A 21,076-nucleotide genomic window follows, 5' to 3' on the forward strand; every position below is an offset into this window, starting at 1 on the left:
TTCTCTTTTGCTGCAAGTCAGTTCAAAATTTATTCAGTTTTGTTAAATTGTGTCAGCGTCGCAAAGTTAATTAATTATGATCAAATTTGACTTCTCTTCTAAAGAAAATAGCTCAGTTCAAGGTTTAAGGTTTAATACCAGTTCAAGATATTAGTTAATATTAATGGTCTTTTAGCAGTGTCTTTCTAATCATGTTGTATCACTGTTGTTTATGCTCTAATACAATCTAAAACGTATGATATTCCACATTTGTAGAGCAACACGTGTTGCCTAATCATGTGCTTAGAGATTCCATGATGGTGTTGAGCATAATTTGCATGGACAGGACAGATTATCCTGACAACATGTCCGGAAGATCACCCGGAGGATGATCTTCCTTTTCATCCCCATCTACCCCCCCCCCCACTTTCACACCAGGCAAGACTCTGAGGATTATATAAAAGGCCATCCCATCCATGTTTGGTCAGCAGGCTGCTCATTGACTTCACAGAGACACTGCGCAAGAACAAGGGCACTAACGGTGCAACCATGGACGCGTGGACCTATCAATTCGGTAACCTCTCCAAAATCAGCCCCTTCGAGGGCCCACAGTACCATCTGGCACCCAAGTGGGCTTTCTACCTGCAGGCAGCTTTCATGGGCTTTGTATTTTTCGTGGGCACACCTTTGAATGCCATCGTCCTCTTTGTTACAATGAAGTACAAGAAACTCAGACAGCCTCTCAACTACATCTTGGTGAACATCTCCCTAGGAGGCTTTATTTTCGACACTTTTTCTGTAAGCCAAGTATTCTTTTCTGCTCTTAGAGGTTATTACTTCTTCGGTTATACGCTGTGTGCAATGGAAGCTGCAATGGGATCGATTGCGGGTAAGACAAAGCGTCTGTGAACTTTAAATAGCATAAACATTACTAGGGTCGGGAATTGAAAATCAGTTCCAGAATTAGATACTTAAGGTTAGGAATCGGATACGCACACACCTATCAATTCCTATGTGCACATATTTTATTTAAGCTGGTGAAAAGTGGCTGATAAAAATGTATTTGTCTTTGAATCATTAATTCAAGAGATTCACTCAAAAACACTAATTCATCCTAAAACAAGTATATCTTGAGTGAGTCATTGAATCATTCTATTTGTAAATTCCATGAGATTTTGTTTAGTCGTCTAATATTTTTTTCTTAAGATTTGTGAGAGAACTACAACTTCCATTACAAAAGTCCCAATTTATCCAGAATCATGTAGCTCTATTTTGCACAAAAAACAGCTCCTAATCGAGTCCAGTTTGTATGTAGCCGGCTGATTTTTATTCATGGTATTCAGCAGCAATTAAAATTTTAGCAAAAAGAGACAGAGAACTAATATGTTTGATATCTAAGTGCTTGACTTTTTTTTAAACCCATTGGAATCTACACTGGGAATCGGTAAGAATCGGAATCGATAAGCAGAATCTGAATTGGAATTGATAAAATTGAAACTATACTCAACCCTAGACATTACACTCTTAAAATTGAAGGTTTTAATCATTGGCATCAATGGTTCTGTGGAGAACCTGGCTGGGGCATCCAAGGTACCTTTCCATTCCATAATTATTATTATTTATTTTTTTTATGTTCTTCACGCTGAGAAAAAATTCAAGAAGTTATCACTGAATGAGAAATCAATTGCATCTTCTATGGCATCACTGTGAAATCCCCCCTTTCGTAACCTTTAGTATGTTAATATTGGTGGTTGTCTTATTCTCACAGGACTTGTGACAGGATGGTCTCTGGCAGTTCTGGCTTTCGAGAGATACGTGGTTATCTGTAAACCCTTTGGAAGCTTCAAGTTTGGACAAAGCCAGGCATTGGGAGCCGTTGCGCTCACCTGGATCATAGGTATCGGTTGTGCCACTCCTCCATTCTGGGGATGGAGCAGGTGAAAGACATTTTCTTTGTGAAATATTTGGAAGCGTGCACTCATAATTTTAAAGATTAACTTTATTTACATTTGAATTTACAGATACATTCCAGAGGGTCTTGGCACCGCCTGCGGACCTGACTGGTACACAAAAAACGAGGAGTACAATAGTGAGAGCTACACTTACTTCCTATTGGTCTCCTGCTTCATGATGCCAATAATGATCATCACCTTCTCCTATTCACAACTGTTGGGAGCCCTGCGTGCTGTGAGTATCCCAAATTTTTGCCTTTATGAACCGTTATTTTTATTATTAATATTTGATATACATAATTGCATATATGCAAGCAATATTATTTAGAAATTATATTTAAAATTGTCATATGTCATGTAATATATATTCACTTCAATTCACTTTTTTTTTATATGACTTAGCATTTCTTAACTTTTTTGAATATGTGTGAATGCCTAATAAATCAGAAACATATTTTTCACAAACTTGAAATGTTTCAATATTTACCAATAGGTTGCAGCCCAGCAGGCCGAGTCTGCCTCCACCCAAAAGGCTGAGAAGGAAGTGTCCAGGATGGTTGTTGTGATGGTTGGATCCTTTATCGTTTGCTATGGCCCTTATGCCATCACTGCCTTGTATTTTAGCTATGCTGAGGATTCAAACAAGGATTACCGTCTGGTGGCCATCCCTTCTTTGTTCTCAAAGAGCTCCTGCGTGTACAACCCCCTAATCTATGCCTTCATGAACAAACAGGTGAGATGGACAAAACATATGCTTTAAATAATATCACTACACAACTAGACAAAAACCAATACTCTGCCATTTTGTGTTCCAGTTCAATGCATGCATCATGGAGACTGTATTTGGCAAGAAGATTGATGAGAGCTCAGAGGTTTCCAGCAAGACTGAAACCTCCTCTGTGTCTGCATAAATTATTCCACAATTTTCTATTCTTATTTACAACTTGTCTGGACCTGTTTTAATGTTATCCCTTGCCCTGATTGTTCAAATCCTGCACCTTTACACCTTGTTGAGGGCTGAGGGATTCTCCATGTCCAAGAAGACACAGCCCGCTGGATGGCCAAACCAGTGGGTGATATCCTACCATCCTTTCTGTGCAGTACTGGTACACCTTCAAAATACTACTATTTTATTTTATTTTTTTTTTTTGTAATTGCTGTCTAATGTTACAACAATGCATTATGCATTGACGATGAAGTAGAATGTTAAATTGTTAACTTGCAACAGAAAATTAAAAAAAAAGAGAATAATAATTAAAAAATAAAAATAAATAGAAATGAGACATCCTCTAGTGTGAATGGACTTACGCAAACTGAGAATGGAAATTCCCAATTTTTTGTTTTTATGCTCTTTGGCTGCATTTATAGTAGCATTTATATTCTCATCAAATGCCATATCACATTGAGATCTTAAGTAAACTAAGTAAACTAAAAGCCCATAACAATCAAAACTGCTTGTTTCGTCAAAAGAGCACAGTGTAACTAAGAGGTTTACTCTCATCTTCTCCAGAGAATTTACTAAAGCCCAGCTTTCTGGCTGGATTAGCCAAGATATATAAGATCACAAGGGAATTATCCAAGTCCATCCGCTTGTTTGCAGCTGAGGAAACGTTCACTGGAAGTTTGCTGGTAACAAATCATGAGCGACAGCTTTGGTCCAATCACTGGCTTCATGACGTTGGATCTCGAATATCTGTATCTATATTACTTCTGTACATGTTTTGTTGTAATTAGATATAAAGTGTGCATGAATTTGTACATGTGCCCGGATTTTAGAATTAATAAAGATTTATATTGTTTGATGCATTTTATTTCCTCTACCTACTAGCTTCTATTAATCGACTGAATGACAGGCAGAGTGAATGCAGAAAAAAGACAAATGACATGAAAAAAAGAGTTACAATTTCAGCCATAATTTTGTTTTATTGACAGTTTGTTGTTGCCAAGATACAGACTGTAGGTGCTGAAACAGCACCACTTGAAGGAACTCACCTGAAACCACTGGGTGCTAAAACATTTTTTATGAAAAAATTCATTAAAAAGACAACTAATGGTCCACATTGCTATGTTCATGACATAGCAAACATATTGCAAACTTCATTTAATTGATAGTGCATGTCAAATAATGAAGCTGAAAGCAACAGACTATTCAGTAACATGTTACATTGGACCCTGCAAACCAAAATGAATCAAGCCATAAAAATTCAATGAAAGGCACGATGAGAGTGTGTCTATTAAAGATCAAAATCAGGTAACGAACAAACATCTTAATATCAATAGATGAATGTGTGACTGAATACGCCAAGGTTTAGGTTTTTTCTAATAAATATTGAAAGAAGACCAAATATTGCCATGATCCTCTTGACCTATGGCTCTAAAATCAATGTTTGTGCCAAGACAATAACACACAGGAGAGAAATATGAGTTTCTATGTATAAAAAGTATATACATATTCACATATACATTGTGAATATATACATTTATTTTTGTTTTTATTTGTGTAAACTCAAGTCAATCTGAGAGGATTCTGTACTAATGGTATTCTACTGAGAAGGACTGTGAACAGCAGGGGAAGCTGATCTTAGATCAGAAGCAACACAGCAAAACTGCCTTGATTCTAGCCCTGAATAAACTGCTTCACATTAAAAAACAAATATAAACAGTTATTGAAATGGTAATAATGCTGTACATGAACCACAATTCCAAAGACAGATAAAAAAATAAAATAAAGAACCTTGAAGTGTTAGTTCACCAAAAAATGAAAATTCTGTCATTAATTTCTCACTCATGTCGTCCCAAACCCGTAAGACCTTCATCATCTTCAGAACACATATTAAGATATTTTTGAAGCATCCCGAAAGCTCTCTGACCCTCCCATTGTAAGCAAGTGACATGAGGGGTTCAACAGTAATTTTATGAAGTTACGAGACAACTTTTTTTGTGCAAAATAAGTATATGTGTGGCGCAGCTGACACAGAACAGCATATGCAAATTTGAATAATGTCATTAAATTACTTCGTTAAATTGCAGTTGAACCCCTGATGTCATATGGATTACTTTATCGATGTACTTGCTATGTTTCTGGACCTTGACTGTGGTAGGACCCTTGCTGTCTATGGGAGGGTCAGAGAGCTCTCGGATTTAATCAAAAATACCTTAATTTGTGCTCTCAAGATGGGTTTGGAACATCATGAGGCAGAGTAATTAATGACAGAATTTTCATTTTTGGCTGACTATCCCTTTAAGTAGTGTCATCATGAATGCATTTCCGTGTGCAAAAAGGGAAAACAATCTATCAAGTGAACTAAATCTGAGGAATTAATGTTGTTTTATGGTGAAGCAATATCAAATAAATTATATCCATTTACCAAAACAAGTTAAAAAGTAATGATCTATTATACTAGGAAAACAAATTAAAACTCATCATGTCGAACTAAAGCCTCCCCAAAGTCAGTCGCTTGACTTCCCACAAACAAATCGTACTTGTTGAGTATTTCCTCTTTGGTGAGTTTGCCATCCTGAAAGACAGTGAGACAGACAGACAGTTGATTTTGGTTATAACTTACTAAAAGCAGACTAAAGAAGTTTTTAAGGTTGGCTCACCTTGTTCGTGTCAGACTCGTACACCAGATGCTTGGCTTCGGCTTCTGCGTGGTCGTAGTCGGCTGGCAGGATCCAGTCCATGGTCTCCTCTTTGTCCATCTTCCCATCCTTGTTCTTGTCCCTAAACTCTGCAAACTGTTCTCGCTCCGTCGCCACCCATTCTGGCTCGTCCATTTCATCCTCATGGTTGTACATGTCGCCTGATATTCAAGAACATTCAACTGATGTTAAGCTAAACTAACAAACTGACATTTTGGAAAAGATTAAAAAAAAAGAAATAAAAGAGTTTTTACAATAAAAAAAAAAACCTAATACTGTATTTCACTCACCAATATACTCCTCCAGCTCGATAAAACCATCACCGTTCTTATCAATATCCTCAATAGTTTCCTAACGATAAAGAAAGAGTGAAATAGGTTACAGAAAATTCAGACAAAGCTTAGTAACTATATAAAAATCTAAATGATCCAGTTATTGTCATTCATACATGTTCCTGGTCTTATGTCCAAAATTTATAATTTCTTTTTTTTTTTCTCAAATTTACTTTCGTTTGACACCACCAATTCCCAATTAATAAAAAGTGGCCACATCCAATATTTTACACCATTATACACTGCCATTAAAATTAAAGTAAAGTCATGTACAGTATATTGTTAAAAATGATTTCTGTTTCAAATAAATACTGTCTGTTCTGAACTTTCTATTCATTAAAGAGGCCTGAAAAACTGATGATTTCCACAAAAATGTTATGCAGCACAACTGTTTTCGACATTGAAAATCATAAGAAATGTCTCTTAAGCACCAAAATGATTCTGAAGTATCATGAGATACTGAAGACTGGATTAATGGCTGTTGAAAATTCAGCGTACCATCACAGGAATAAATTATATTATAAACCAGAAACAGTTATTTATAATAATATTTCGGAATATATCTGTTTTTACTGAGTTCTTGATCAAATAAGAGCAGACTTCTGTAAAAGAAAATATATGACCGCTCTACAGATTTCAGTTTACAGAAGTAAAACGGGATACAAACAGGTTTCACACGAACTTTAACTTGCAATAGAATCGACATAACAATAATAACAGACCCACCAACACAACAATTTCTTTCATATGTTCATACTCCTCAGGATGAAGGAAAGCAGTGAACTCTTCTTTGTCAGCGATGTGGTCTCCATTTCCATCAGCCATTTTGAAGCGCCGTTCATCTCTAGCCATCATCTGCTTGTAGTTATAGCCATCATCCGACTCAGGATCATCTAGAAAAACCCAGACAGTGCAAATGATTCAATTAGTAGAACAAATGATTATTAAAATACTTACTATTGCAGTTCTGCTTGGTGACAACAGTGGTATAAAAACTACACACTTAACCAAAAATTACAATTATGTCATCCTTTACTCACTCTCACTTTTTTCAGATCTTTCTGACTTTCTTTATTCTGTGGAATGTAAAAATATATATATTTTGAAGAATGTTCCAACAGTTTTTGGTCGGAAAATGAAAGAGCTTTTATTATATGAACATTAATATTATTATTATTTTTTAAACATCTTCATGTTCCACAGCAGAAGGAAATACATACAGGTATGGATCAGCATTGTGTGTTTGTACATTTCAATTTTGGGTGACCAATTCTTTAACTTTGTTTTTAATAACAGACTGGATTTTGTACCAAGGTAGGTTCCATATGTGACATTCTTGTATTCGTCCCAGGAGATCATGCCATCATTATTCATGTCAAAATCCTTCCATTGTCTTTCCATATTGTCATAGATGTACTTCTTCTGAGCCTTTTTGATCCATGCTTTCAACTCGGCCTCTGTGACAAAGCCATCCTCGTCTGCATCGATCTTATCCACAATTTTACTGAAATGCAGCACAAAAAGAGCAAAAACATTGGAGTATAAATTAACTAGAAGAGTGTGTCTACTCTTAATCATTTATTTTATATTAAAACGACCAACTCTCAATGAAAAGTAATGATTTGCAGTTATCTTGTTGCTGTGAATCACTACTAAATTCCCTTTAACACAATCCTTACCCAAGCCTATTCTTGCTTTCCTCTGGGGTCAGGTCGTCAAACGTCTTAGCTTCGTCCTCCCCTAGGAAGGCATCGTGGTCATAGTCAAAGTTAGTGCCGTCGTCATGCTCCTTGCTGCTCAGTGGTGCATCATGGTGGACACGGTCCTTCTTTTCTGTGGGTTTGCTGGTGGCGTAGACCACGCACAGAGCAAAGCACATCAACAGAGGCCTAATTTCGATCTTCATCACATAAGCTCTGGTGAAAGAGAGAGCAAATATTAACATATATATGCACATCAAATCCCCTTTAAACTAAAATAAATACCGATCACAGGAATATCTGATGTGGCAACGTTTAAATAATCCAACGTGCAAACATAATTTTTTTACGTGTTTGAAGGTCTGTTTGAATCAGTGAATGTAAACACTGTGTATGTTTGAGCAAGAAGTGTGACATACACTACCTTTCAACATTTAGGATTGGTAAGATTGTTTAATGATTTTGAAAGAAGTCTCTTGTGCTCATCAAAGCTGCAATTATTGGATCCAAAACACAGTGATATTGTTAAATATTAAAATTTAAATTTTCTCATTTCAAATATTTAATGTTTAATGTTAAATATATAATATTTAAAATATAAATATTTTAGTCTTTTATTCATGTGATGTCAAAGTTGAAATAGCAGCAGCCATTACTTTAAGTCTTCAGTGTCACATGATCCTTCAGAAATCATTCTAAGATGCTGATCAGCTTCTCATAATATTTAGTATTATTATCAATGTTGAAAATAGTTCAGTATTGTGTGGAAACCAGGATTCACAGATGAATACAAGGAAGAAACATTCATAAAAAATAAAAAAAAATAGAAACCTTCTACAACGTCATAAATGTCTTACTGTCACTATAGGCCAATTCAATATGTGACCCTGGACCACAGTCGCTGGGGTGTATTTTTAGTAATAGCAAAAAAAACAAAAACAAAGCTTGTATGCGTCAAAATTAATGATTTTTCTTTTATGACAAAAATCATTAGGATATTAAGTAAAGATCATGTTCCATGGAGATATTTAGTAAATTTCCCACTGTAAATATATTAAAACTTAATTTTTGACTAGTAATATGCATTGCTAAGAATTCATTTGGACAACTTCAAAGCCGATTTTCTCAGTATTTAGATGTTTTTGCACCCTCAGATTCCAGATTTTCAAATAGTTGTATCTCGGCCAAATGTTGTCCGATCCTAATAAACCATACATCAATGGGTTGCTTCTTTTTTTCAGCTTTCAGATGATGTATACATCTAAATTTAGAAAAACTGACACTACACAAATGATCACATATGTCCTTACTGAATAAAATGAAGTGTGTAAAAAATAAATATATAAAAAATACTGATCCCAGACTTTTGTACGACAGTGTAAATGTGTGTAATGAGGGAAAGATCACAATCCTGACTGGCAAAATACCAGAAAGAATCTTTGACAGGAAACACTGTCGACAAAAATGTGTTTCCAGAGAATGGGGAAAAAAATAATGGGCAACTAAAAAAGGGAAAATGACAAGTAGTACAGCCAAGACAAGCATCCAAGACCCACTAAAAAAATTAGCACAAAACAATATAATTACAGTAATTAGTCACACCAGAAATAAATCACAATTATATATACAGCTTCATTAAGACTTACAGTATAAGAAGCAGTTATTATGTTCTTGTCTTTCAAAGAAACGTTATACATTAGCTTTTTTAATACTTGTTAGCTAAAAATTATAACAGACATGATACAGATAATCTAAGCAACACAAACTCAGGCAAAAAGTGACCTTACAGCACATTTAAGATGAGATAGTCACCATTCACTTGATGAAATAATAAGACGCAATGAAAGTGAATGGTGACTGGGGCTGTCAGTCTTCTAACATTATAGTTTTACTTTCCACATATGATATTAAGTCATAGACATTTATAACAACATTGGGGTAAGCAAATAATGACAAAAAATGTACTATTTTGCTAAACTATCCCTTTAACGTTCAATACTAACGTTCTCTATTAAGCGGCACTATAATGGTACACGATCAGTAAGCAGTGGTCAATCACATCACTAAAGACCAAACAGGCAAAAGCGTATCAAAGCGTGTATAAAATACCAACATACCTAGACTCAATACGAGGCCGAGAATCCCAGACACAAAACAGGGTCTTTGGTTTACTCTGCACACCCCTGTGCTGCCACACCGTTTTTAGGACTAGCGATCCAATCACAGCGCAAACAGTGGAGTCCGTTCGCTGCCATTGGGCCACTTCAGCACAGCAAACCCCGGATGTCATGGAAACCGTTGTTTTAAAATGCGCAGAACTCATCGCGCTCTCTTTTGATTGGCTACAGCGCATCGGGAAACCTATCAGCGCTCGAGGCTTCACAATCGGTTAATGCATCGCTCGAGACCGTTGTGCATCCAGTGGACTGTGTTATTGGGTACGTATTGCCACGTCCCCAAATTTGAGAGACCCTCAAATTCTCGCGGAAAGGTGCCTGCTATCCTCGTACTGAACATTATTTGTAGAAGTGATGAATGGCGTATCAGCATCGAATTTTAATGATTGGATTACCTTAATTTAACTGATGTCAGGTTTAGGTTTAGCTATTTTCAGCCATTCAGTATACTAGGCTACTTGTAATTTAAAGCCACTAGCTAGTTAAACTCATAGACGGTTAAACTACACAAATGAGTAAGTAGTAATAGTGAAGAAATTATAAGGTATTTAGGTTTATTACGAGATGCCTTTCTAAACTGTTTAGAAAAGCATCTGTTGTTTAAACACAATAATCACTATCAGTTGCAAGGAAACAAAAAAGTAACACTTTATTTTAAGATGCCCTTGTTACACTTACATGCAGAAATATAAACAAACAAACAAACAGATGTAATAAAAAATAATTGTAATAAATTAGTAGGCTAAATGCAGCATTGATTTCACTTTCATTGTGGAAAACATGACCATGACAGTAACCTGATGTAATACAGAACAATATTACATGAAGAACACACAAGCATAGCTTTCTTCTAATTTTTTAATTATTCCAAGATGAGATGTTTTGTTTACTGTTTCTGCATGCGCAGTCATGAATGTAAAATTTGCCAAGAAAAACAACTGAAATATTTATCTTTTGTGGAATCTGGAGCAAAATACCAAAAATAATGTCCGTCAAATGAACTGATGATGGCAGAATGTTATTTTTTTTTGATAAAAGCAAAAATATCATATCAAAGATTATGAGAGTAATTACATGACTTAAACTTATTTCAGTAAGCTAGAATTGAAACATCAAAGAGTAGGTTATGTCAGCTATATATACAGTAGAGCTCTTTTTCTATACATTTTAAGTTTAAAGGTTATTTCTTTTATGTTTGAAAAAACATTTTTGCTGTAAATACCAGAACGCAGCCCCCCCCCCCCATTACATTTATCAAACAAACAAAGAAATTCAAATCTGATCAATAATAAATTACTCTAAACCACTCATGCATACACACCGCAGTAAAGCGTCATAACAAATCGGCTTATAGTCGTGCGCATGCGCGTATCGTGGGACGCTACAGCCCTCACCAAGGTAACAGCAAAGCCTGTAACCGAATCTGATCTCAAGCGTGTAAAAACACTTCTTTTGTTCACGGACCTCTCTGTGCACTAATCGCCTCTGGCTCGGACTCAGAATGCCTGTCCGTTTTAAGGTAAGTTAACTAAATTATTTATTACATATTAAATTGCTGAAAACATGACACAATAGAACCAGACTGAAGGTGCACGCGCTCGTGCGACGTCATTTGTTTGAGGAACAGAGCGCGCGCTGCAGGATGCAAAAATGCTTTCAGTTTTGAGATTTATTTTGGGTGTTTACATTTAGGTAACTAAATATACATGCATACGAATCATTATAACACATAGATTACGCGCTGCCGAAAACAAATAGATACAATTATAGAGCACTTTATGTGGTTTTATAAAGAACCGTTTTAAACGGTAAAGCCTTTACAAGTTACCGCCGATACTTCCTGTTATGTCTTGAAGAAATTCGTGCGCCGATTAAAAGGCATCAAGATTATCCACTTGTCACCATAGAAGCATGGCTTTTCTGATAAATCACAGAGCATTTCCTAGACCTCTCATTTAAATATGCAGATTGTATAACGTACCAAATGCAAAATGTGTGATACTCGTGCTATAAAGTAAACTTATTGTTTGTTTGTATGTTCCACTTCTAATAGGGATTCAGCGAGTATCGAAGTAAATACAAAGGTCGAACAACACGATCCAGAAGCGATTCTCCAAATCGCAGGATGCGACTGGCAGGACTGCGCTCTGATCAGTCAAGTATGTACTAGATAGATATATAGATAAATAGATAGATGTGTTTTTAAAATGAAAATAATTATATTGAAATAAATTCGTTATGAATTAATTGGATTGATTGGTCTTTTTCTTGCATTTAAAGGAATTTCCCGGGAACCCCAATTTATATCCAAAAGGAAAGTGCACCTTTATCCACCTCAGATATCCAGTTCTCTCCGATGGGGAGGGCATGATCCAGCTCCACGGCGTCAGGAGAAGAGCAGGCCTGTCACACCTCCAGCTGTCACACCTGAGCTCAGAGCATATAGTGCAGAAAGAATAGTGACCCCTCTTGCCCCAAGAGACCCTGCGCCACCAGAGGGCACCGCTGCACCATCCCAACAACAACAGACAGCGGAGCAAGCAGCTCAGACATCCACCAGTGCTGCAGACCAACAGCAACAAAGACTCAATGGGGTGAGTGGTTATAAGTGAGTGTGTTAGATTACTTTAAATAACAATAATGGAAAACAGCAACACATTAAAAGAGGCTCAGTTGTGGTTCTGTTCATATGTAGTCCTTTTAATAAACAGAATCTCTAACCAAACTGTGTGGATGAGTGCACAGACACCCCCCCCCCCTTTAACACTATAATTAGTGTATAATATTTAGAATTGTATTATTAGGTGTTAATACCTTTATTATTGCAGTTACAGTTATTCAAAGCCTCTGTTTTCTACTAGATTCACCATGTGCTAAGGAAACGAGCGGGACTGAGATCGGAGCAACAGACGAATGGTCGTTTGAGCTCTGAGTACCAGAGACAGTTCATGCGGAAAACGCCTACAGCTGATTCGCCCTTGCTAGCTGCACATGAGGTGCTTTATTGCATTTTCATGAGCACTGTCCTAATTCAAATTTATTTTTAACAACTCTTAACAAATTACTGCATATGTTTGAGTGCATTTTCTTTCATTAATTTAATAAACCCTTATCCAGTAGATGGCAGTACAGAGTTTTGCATGCTGACTTCAGAATATAGAACTGTTTATTGAAAATAGTTTTAATTACACTAACAATAATTAGATGTAGAGAGCAAAAACACTTTCTTTTTGAGCAGCATCTTATTATCAGAATGCCATAGTCATCAGGGTTATTTACACCTTTTTTGTTTTGAATCATTTCATGTCTGATTTAGATGTTGTACAGTAACAACAGAGCCATCCCACTCTTCAAATCAAACCCAGTAGTTATGGAGAGTGAGTACAAGAGAAGTTTCAAAGGATCACCTCCTCCCAGACCACCACGCCTGAGGCGAGATGTTGAACAACGCGAAGTCTCGCAGCTTGATGCAGAGAACACAACCCCAGAGAAGGTACACAGATATATCTACATTCAGCTTACGTCAGTGGACACAGACTTTCCAGATATCTCTGCATAACTATGGAGCTGGATAAACCAGTTGCACTGACGTGTTAGTTCCTCGTAATTTTCACACATTCTATATGTATAGTTCTCATTGTATAGTAAGGAAGTATACATTAAGAAAAAATGGCTTTATTATGGGCTTTTGTCTAAATGCCCACCATGCCAGAGTAAAGGGAACAAGAAGAAGAAGAAAAAGAAGGAGCAACAACATAACAGAAAGTCAAGCCCCGAAGAGGAAGTCACCCATCGACAGCAACAGGAAGTGAGGTCAACCTGTTCTCTGAGAGACCCTTCGCCCATGGTTATGAGGTGACTATTTTTATTTTTATTTTTGTAAAGGACTAGGAAAAGAAATACATAAACTAAACTCACAAGGCTTGTTTCACACATTTTGCATCAGCAGCACATAAGCACCACATATAGATTTTAATATCCATATGCTATACAACAGGTTACACTTAGATTTTTTTCACAAAATCCACAAACATAATAACCAGTGTCCCTCTTTGTCTGCCTGAAAGGAAAGAGAAAACCGAGTACAGATCCAACTTTGGTTCTCCCCTCCAGTATAGTTACAGAGACGGAAGATGGGTGAAGATCAAAACCGCAAACGAGGAGGTAAGCTTGTGGAATAAGAAAAAAACCTATTGGAAAAGGCCACAGAAAATAGCATTTTATTCTCATATGGCATTAAAAAAGCTAAATGTTCAATCTTCCCACGTAATATTGTGTATTTCTAGACTTTAAGTTAAATTATTAAAGTTAAATATACACAATGGAGGACTTAAAAACAGCAAGTAATAAAAGACCAGAGGTCTTAATTCAGGAGCAATTTTGACACCACATTACATGAGAGCTTGAGCTGTGATGGGGTAAAGTGGAAGAGCTGTTAGGAGAAAGAAGAGCAGTTTCTCTAATTACTGGTCTGTATTATTAATCTTACAGGAGTGTGAAGGTTTTCACGAGTGGTATCATGAGGTAACTCTTCCGCCTGTCGCATCCATCCTCTCTCTCACTGCCGCTGCTGTCTCAAGAGAGACCTTCATTTGCTTATGTGTGTGTCTGTGCTCACAAAAAGTACTGTATGACCTCATTCAAAGTTAGACTATATGGGTGGTATCCCGGTGGACCTATTCTTGAAGAACTCTGTGTGTGTGTGTGTGTGTTCAATCTGTGTATGTGTGCATGTGGTGGATCAGTCAGCAAGATGTTATCTGTCAGCAGATATGGAACTTTGAAGTTGTCTGTGGTTTTGTTGGTTGATTTTTTTTTTTTTGCTTTCAGTTGTCTGGTAATCCTGTATTAACTCTTAGCTGACTCACTGATTATATAAAATCATAGATAAATGTTCAGGTATAGGTTAGAAATAATACAAAAATGTTACGCTAATTTTATTTATTTAGCAGAGGTTATGGACACGTTATTTTAAGGTCCAATTCTCACTATTAACAAACCAATAAACTCCTAACTCATAACTCCTAATTTGCTGGTTATTAATAGTTAGTTATGTAGTTGTTAAGTTTAGAGACTGTTCAGGATAAGGGTAAAGAATTGTGCTTTATAAGTATTAATAAACAGCCAATATTTTAATAACAGGGGTGCTAATAAGCGACGAGTTAATAGTGACAGTTGGTCCTTATACTAAAGTGTAAATTAAGTTAATTATTTATTTATTCATTCATTTTATGAGTGACAGTGAATATATTATATATCAGAGGAGCCAATAATTTAAGCAAAAAATGTTATGACAGAGGGGATCAGAAAGGCTTTTAATAAGATGTCCCATTAATATTTGTAGTATTACATAAGTGATTAATTAGGTATTATTAAAGCTATTACTAAGCTATCATCACCCCCCCCCCCCCAATTTGTATAAGTGTCACTGTGACTGCATCTTTCACGTGGTTCTTTTGCTGCTTAGTAAATTACTTGATCTGATGTCTTTGTTTTAACATGGTCTGTATTTGTCATGACAGTAAATTCTTTATTTTAATGTGTAAGTGCTTCAAATTTGTTAGCTAGACTGTAAACTTTATAGAGAATTCAAAGCAGTTTTTGTTATATGCCGATCCTGTAAGAACAAACAAACTTTTGTATGACAAAAGTACTTCATTTTAGGTTATGGTGTCAAGTGTACTTTTATGCGTCTCCAGCAAAACTTTCATGTAAGACTTGCCATATGGGACAAAAGTGTCTTTCTGAGTCAGCTCTTTAGGAGTGGAGCATGACTGCCTTCACATTTATTCATACTCTGTACGGGTTTCGAAGCGGATGTGACAATGCTGCATGATGTCAATTTATGCTGATTCAATAACAAATTTATATTAAGCACATATAAGGACAATATCATGGCTTAACAATACATTTTATCACCACAAAAAGTATATTAAATAATATTTAAAAACATAATTTTGTGTATATATATATATATATATGCAAATGTTTTATTTTTTATTGTAAGTAAATTATGATTTTTAACCCATTCCATCAACTGGCCCAAAATTTAAATGTGTCAATGGGACATGCGTATTCCTTATTGTTGAGCCCTGTTTGTCCGTGCTTCCAACAAATTATTAATCTTCTTGCCTAACATATTATCTGCAGTCCAGTCCTATTTTTACCAGGCTCTTATTTATTATTCATGACCCCTACTGTTCTACTGTTTTTCCTTAGGTGCAGGAGTTACGGGAGAAAGCTGATGCCTACAGGAAAAGGGGCTGGGGAACTCATTTTTCTCGGCAGCATCTGAATCAGATCCTGTCGGACCACAACTGGATGTGGGAGCCTTCCAGTGGTACCTCTTCTTCATCCTCCATTGTATCCGAGGCCTGCAGAAGCAGTAGTAGCAACCCTATCATCGAAGCTCTGGACCTGGTCAGGTGAGCACAGCTCGACCATCAGAAATTTGTCCAATTTAGTTTGCAAATCCAGTAAGATCTTTCTTTTAACAATGACCTGTGGGCTTTGGTATGTCTCTTTAGGGCCTGCAGTGTCAGCTCTAGCCCTGGGCCTTCTGCTTCTGTGGCAGCCAGCAGGAGGAGCTCTGCCGGGGATGCTCATCTTCATGAAGACCCCACCCTCCCTGTGCAGAGGAAGTTGGCCTGGGATGAAGAAGAGGGATTTGGAGAGAGAGATGAGTCAGAGATTTCACAGGAGGAACAAAGAGTTGAAAAAAATGAGGGGAATCCAAAAGATGAGCACGGGAACATGAAGGAGAGAAATGAAAGGTATGTGCTTTTGTTCTGAAATGTGACCTTTTGAGATAAGAGAACCTGCCAACAGTAGAAACAACATGATGGTGTCAGTGTCAGGCAAAAGTCAGAATTGAAGAATTCTGTTCTATTCTTGAGTTGGCTGTGAGTTGAATTGGAGCTTGAATGGGAAGTTAATTACAAATTAATGAAATGGATATAGTAACACAAATATATATATATATATATATATATATATATATATATATATATATATATATATATATATATATATATATATATATATATATATATAAACTTAATATATAATATTGGCTTGGAATCTTCAATATCAGTTTAAATCCAGGCCTGATATAACAAAGATGACTCGTACATGCAAAAACGTTTCTGCCCATGCCGTGACAGTTTTATATTTCGACATTACGCATATCTTTTCTAGGTTGCATGCGTTGGAAACTGAGTCATCATCAGTGGTGGATGGGTCTGTATATTCCGTTAACAGGGGCAGACCGCCAACCCCCGAACTCAGGACCATGCAGACTGTCCGAAGAACGCACCATGATCGGACCACTCCAGCCAACGGTACCAAACCTAGATTTACACACAGCTGTGGTTTCCTGTGCAGATGGTACATCTGTTTGTCACCTTGAACCTATACTTTTGGCATCTCACAACAGTTTCACTATGATTGGACGGTTTGCAGTCAGAACAACTGATTTCAAGCCTCTTGTTTCTTAGAAAAAGCTAGCAAACAAAACATGAATTATATATAATTTATAGCATTTATCATTACTTTTAATAATGTTTCTGATATTTAATAGGAGGAGCTTTGCTGGTCTCTCCGCCGAACATCAAACATTCCTCCAGGAGAGTTAGGAGGAGTGAGCCACCTTTAGGGAAACCTCACTCTCCTTACAAACGTATCATAGATGGCTCTCCACAGCAGCCACACAGTAAGGTACATGAGTCTTAGGTCAAATGTGCAATATTATGTCGCACATTATGTCTTCAGATTTTAAACTTCTTTGTATTGCAAAGACTGAGAGTGGAAGCCTGCCGCGTTCCTCGCCAGCCGCTGGCCTGACCACCGTAGATGCATTTCCCATCCGAGAAGAGGCCTGGTCTGAGGAGGTGGCAGACTACCACACCAAGCCATCGCTAAAACATCAGACCAGCCACCGTCACAAAGCTGCTGTCCCCCCACCTGTCAACAGGATCCAGGGCACATTGAGAAACCCGGAATTTCAGCACAATGGTACGGTTCCTTTCAGCATCCACTGACATAGATCTGGTTGCAGCCATGGGAATTTGATTATCAAAGACCTAACAGTTTTATTATTTATGAATTCACACCAAACTTGATGTCGTTTATGCACATTAGAAGAAAGAGCATTTTAGTTTGCGCTACAAATATATCGCTTTTTTTGATTGAAGATCATCAATCCATACAAGGGAAGAACAGCCGCCACATTTATAAGCACGCAATTGAAACGTGCCTGAGTCATTTACCAGCAGGAGTAGAGGGAGGTTAGGTTACCGCTAGCAATAGGGGGAGAATAATCTAGGTCAGTCTCCTGTCTTCTTTTTAATGTGTGTGTTTTTTTTCCACTAACGTCAGTGCATTATTTTGATACCACTGTACTTATTCAAGTCCTCATGCTAACTGGGCAGACTTTTCTTTCTTGGGCAGTCATTTATTTCAAATGATTACTTAACATTTGATGGATATATACGTACATGCCTCATAGTTATGACATAATTTGATTATTGCATTTACGCCTCAAAAAAAAAAAAAAAGTACATTTCTTTGTTGTTTTTATTGATAAAAAAACGATTATACACATCAACGTTTCAAAGTATACTATTTCTCAAAAGTATTTTTTAAGAAAATTATATTTTTATTCATCAAGGATGGACTAAACTATTCTGAAGTGATATTAAAAAGATTTATAATTTTACAAAGACCCATTTACAAAAGATTCTTTCTATTTCAAATGAATGTATATATATATATAAATATGTTTCAAGGTTTCCATAAAATAAATAAATAGCTAAATAAAAAACAACAAGCAGTGCACTTTAATCAATGATAATGTATAATTAATGTATCTTAAAGCACAAAATCAGCATATTAGAATGATTTCAGAAGGATCTCGTGACTGGAGTAATAACTGTTGATTCGGCTTTACCATCAAAGAAATAAATCACACTGGAAACATGAGAGAGTGTATTTATTTCCCTGCCAGTATTATTTGAGTATTATTCAGTAATACATATACAGCATTAAAGGTAAACTGGTGACATTATAAACATTGTAAAAAGTGAAAATGCAGTTATTTTAATGACATAATCTGATCCTTAACGACTGCTGACTTACATAACCAATTAATTTAAATATTACGTGACAAAACATACACTTTATAAAGTGTCGATTATCTGATTTAGTTTCACAGCCTATTGTGTTACGTTCAATGATGTAATTCACTCACTACACAGTCACATCATCTGCTTTGTGTCAATTGTAGGTAACCTGGGAATTTTTCGGCCAGAGCTGTTTGTGTTTCCTGAAGCTGAATCTTTCTGTGTGTCAGATAATGGTAAAATCACCTTCTTACTATAAGCAGTTATTAGCAGCCATAAGCAGTTGGTGACAGTTACTTCACACTTTTATGTCTGTTTAGCAGTTTTAGCAGAAACAGGAATTAGATCAACTTGTCTTTTAATGTGGTGCAAATATCAAGCACAGCTAATGCTTTTCAAATCACTGGTTTGATTTACTGTATGTCTGCACAGTTTGTGCAGTTACTCATTTATGGAGCTGCAGTATCTTAAAATATCTAAAATATTAACATATATTAATCTCTCTTTCATATTAAATCCAGATGATAAGATGTCTCAGATCTCATCTAGATCAGCAGCCTCATGCTCCATGGCCTCTGAACTCTTGGGTCGTGCTCAGAGAAGAAAGAAGGAATTCTGGGGAAAGAGCTAATGTGTCAAAGCCCATTAATCGGCTGTGCATAGACTGGAAAATGGCCACCAATTTCTCAGGAAGTGAAAATTTACATTTTTTTTTTAATCTTCCACTGATTTGTTTTTGTGTGATTTTTATTTGTATTCTTTTGGGATAGTCTGGCATTTTAAATGAAACAAATATTTGTAATTTATTTGTATTTACTTGCATTTTAATATGACTAGCCCAATATTGTGCATTCAGTACAAATGATTTTGCTAAGTAAACACTATAACAGTGTCTGCAAAAAAGTAATAAAAATATTTTTGTACAATGATAGAAACAAAGATGCATAATTTTTCTCTTTGATACAAAATCATATCTCATAAAAGTAATATTTAATAGCTCTAGAGTGAGCTGTTGAAGAAAATAAATCCACAATCCACATTACATTCAGTCTCATCAATTACATCAGCGATCGCACAAAGAAAGAAAATGGTGCGTTCATGCAAAAATAAGTTATTGTATTTTACCTATTTCTGAAATGATGTACGATAAATCTATCATAACAGTAATCAGCATTATTCACATGAAAAAATCAGAAATGAATCGTTTCGAAACTTTGTTACTGGCTTGAATCAGTCCAGTGATTTAAACTACTGAATGAACTCAACAAATCCAGCCACTACTGAAACATATGACTGAATCAACATATATATATATATATCTCAATTTTCCCCTTAAATAAAAAAAATAAATAGTATTAAAATTGAATTGAAACGCTTTTATAGGTGAGAGATTATAAATAATATGGCTTCACATTATTTTTCCCCTCAAGAATATTAACCATTCGATTGTTTTTGTAAGTTTCATTTGAGAACTGATCAATAGAACTTTGGTAACAATGTTAGTAGAATTGTTTTATTAAAGAACTCTCTCTATTGCACCTCTCACTCGAAGGCATCGACAGCTTCCCCAAACATCCTGACAGGATTTTCAACAGCTTATTTGCTTTTCCTGTCGGCTGCAGATTTCAAACTTATATAAACATGCTGAGGAAAAGAGTAATTGCAATGTCTCTTAGTAGCGTTAAATGGAAAGAACTACACAATAAAGGCGTTATATTTGTCGCGCACTAATTAATAATGTTCACCAGAGCGGGGAATTCACAGGAAGTAGCTACTCTGTCCACTTCAGAGCTCTTCACCAGTCATATGTTCTTATTGCAGTAATTATTGGCAGCTTTATTTCTGTCAGACAATAAACGGTGCGAATTTCCGATGCAATCATAACAGTCAGCGATTATGAAGCATGCACTTGAGATCCGCTTGACCTGATAAACTCAGGTGCAGTGGTTGGGGTATTACGCCAAAGGTGAAGAGACGATACCACAGTGACGTAGGGGTAATAACTGGGACAAAGAAGGAGAATATAAAAGCTCAAGAGTCACAACATGCACTCCAAATCTCGTCTGCGAGGAACAACAACACACCTAAGAGGAAACCCCACTGAATCCAGACGTCTACCTGAAGGATGAAGTTCCTGACTTTGCTTGCTGTGATGTGCTGCTGCTGCCTTCTGCG

General features: G+C 36.3%; 3 protein-coding genes across 4 annotated transcripts; 2 read left to right on the forward strand and 1 right to left on the reverse strand.

Moving 5' to 3' along the window:
* The first annotated feature begins 483 nt into the window (after positions 1 to 483).
* Positions 484 to 3,742, forward strand: LOC113060447 (ultraviolet-sensitive opsin-like). Its single transcript, XM_026229374.1, has 5 exons — positions 484 to 868; positions 1,748 to 1,916; positions 2,001 to 2,166; positions 2,425 to 2,664; positions 2,747 to 3,742. The coding sequence occupies exons 1-5, from the start codon at positions 529 to 531 to the stop codon at positions 2,840 to 2,842; spliced, it is 1,011 nt and encodes a 336-aa protein (XP_026085159.1). The 5' UTR covers positions 484 to 528; the 3' UTR covers positions 2,843 to 3,742.
* Positions 3,743 to 3,828: 86 nt separating this feature from the next.
* Positions 3,829 to 9,867, reverse strand: LOC113060455 (calumenin-A-like). Of its 2 annotated transcripts, XM_026229390.1 has the most exons (7): positions 9,723 to 9,867; positions 7,585 to 7,821; positions 7,216 to 7,409; positions 6,632 to 6,798; positions 5,864 to 5,924; positions 5,535 to 5,734; positions 5,345 to 5,449 (listed from the first exon to the last, which is right to left on the reverse strand). In XM_026229390.1, exons 2-7 carry the CDS (start codon positions 7,809 to 7,811, stop codon positions 5,345 to 5,347), a joined length of 954 nt encoding a protein of 317 aa, XP_026085175.1. In that variant the 5' UTR covers positions 7,812 to 7,821; positions 9,723 to 9,867. The 2 variants fall into 2 exon arrangements, with proteins under 2 accessions (XP_026085169.1, XP_026085175.1); XM_026229384.1 differs by lacking the exon at positions 9,723 to 9,867 and having other exon boundaries at positions 3,829 to 5,449; positions 7,585 to 7,811.
* A 1,297-nt stretch (positions 9,868 to 11,164) lies between these two features.
* Positions 11,165 to 19,840, forward strand: LOC113060470 (nuclear protein MDM1-like). The gene is made up of 16 exons (XM_026229403.1): positions 11,165 to 11,301; positions 11,836 to 11,941; positions 12,063 to 12,376; positions 12,644 to 12,778; positions 13,099 to 13,275; positions 13,495 to 13,637; positions 13,850 to 13,946; positions 14,274 to 14,306; positions 16,002 to 16,207; positions 16,310 to 16,555; positions 16,980 to 17,122; positions 17,362 to 17,498; positions 17,579 to 17,795; positions 19,066 to 19,137; positions 19,423 to 19,598; positions 19,631 to 19,840. Exons 1-15 carry the CDS (start codon positions 11,284 to 11,286, stop codon positions 19,530 to 19,532), a joined length of 2,154 nt encoding a protein of 717 aa, XP_026085188.1. The 5' UTR covers positions 11,165 to 11,283; the 3' UTR covers positions 19,533 to 19,598; positions 19,631 to 19,840.
* The last annotated feature ends 1,236 nt before the right edge of the window (positions 19,841 to 21,076 follow it).

The sequence above is a fragment of the Carassius auratus genome, chromosome 4, assembly GCF_003368295.1.
Source record: "Carassius auratus strain Wakin chromosome 4, ASM336829v1, whole genome shotgun sequence".
NCBI classification, from domain to species: Eukaryota; Metazoa; Chordata; class Actinopteri; order Cypriniformes; family Cyprinidae; genus Carassius; species Carassius auratus.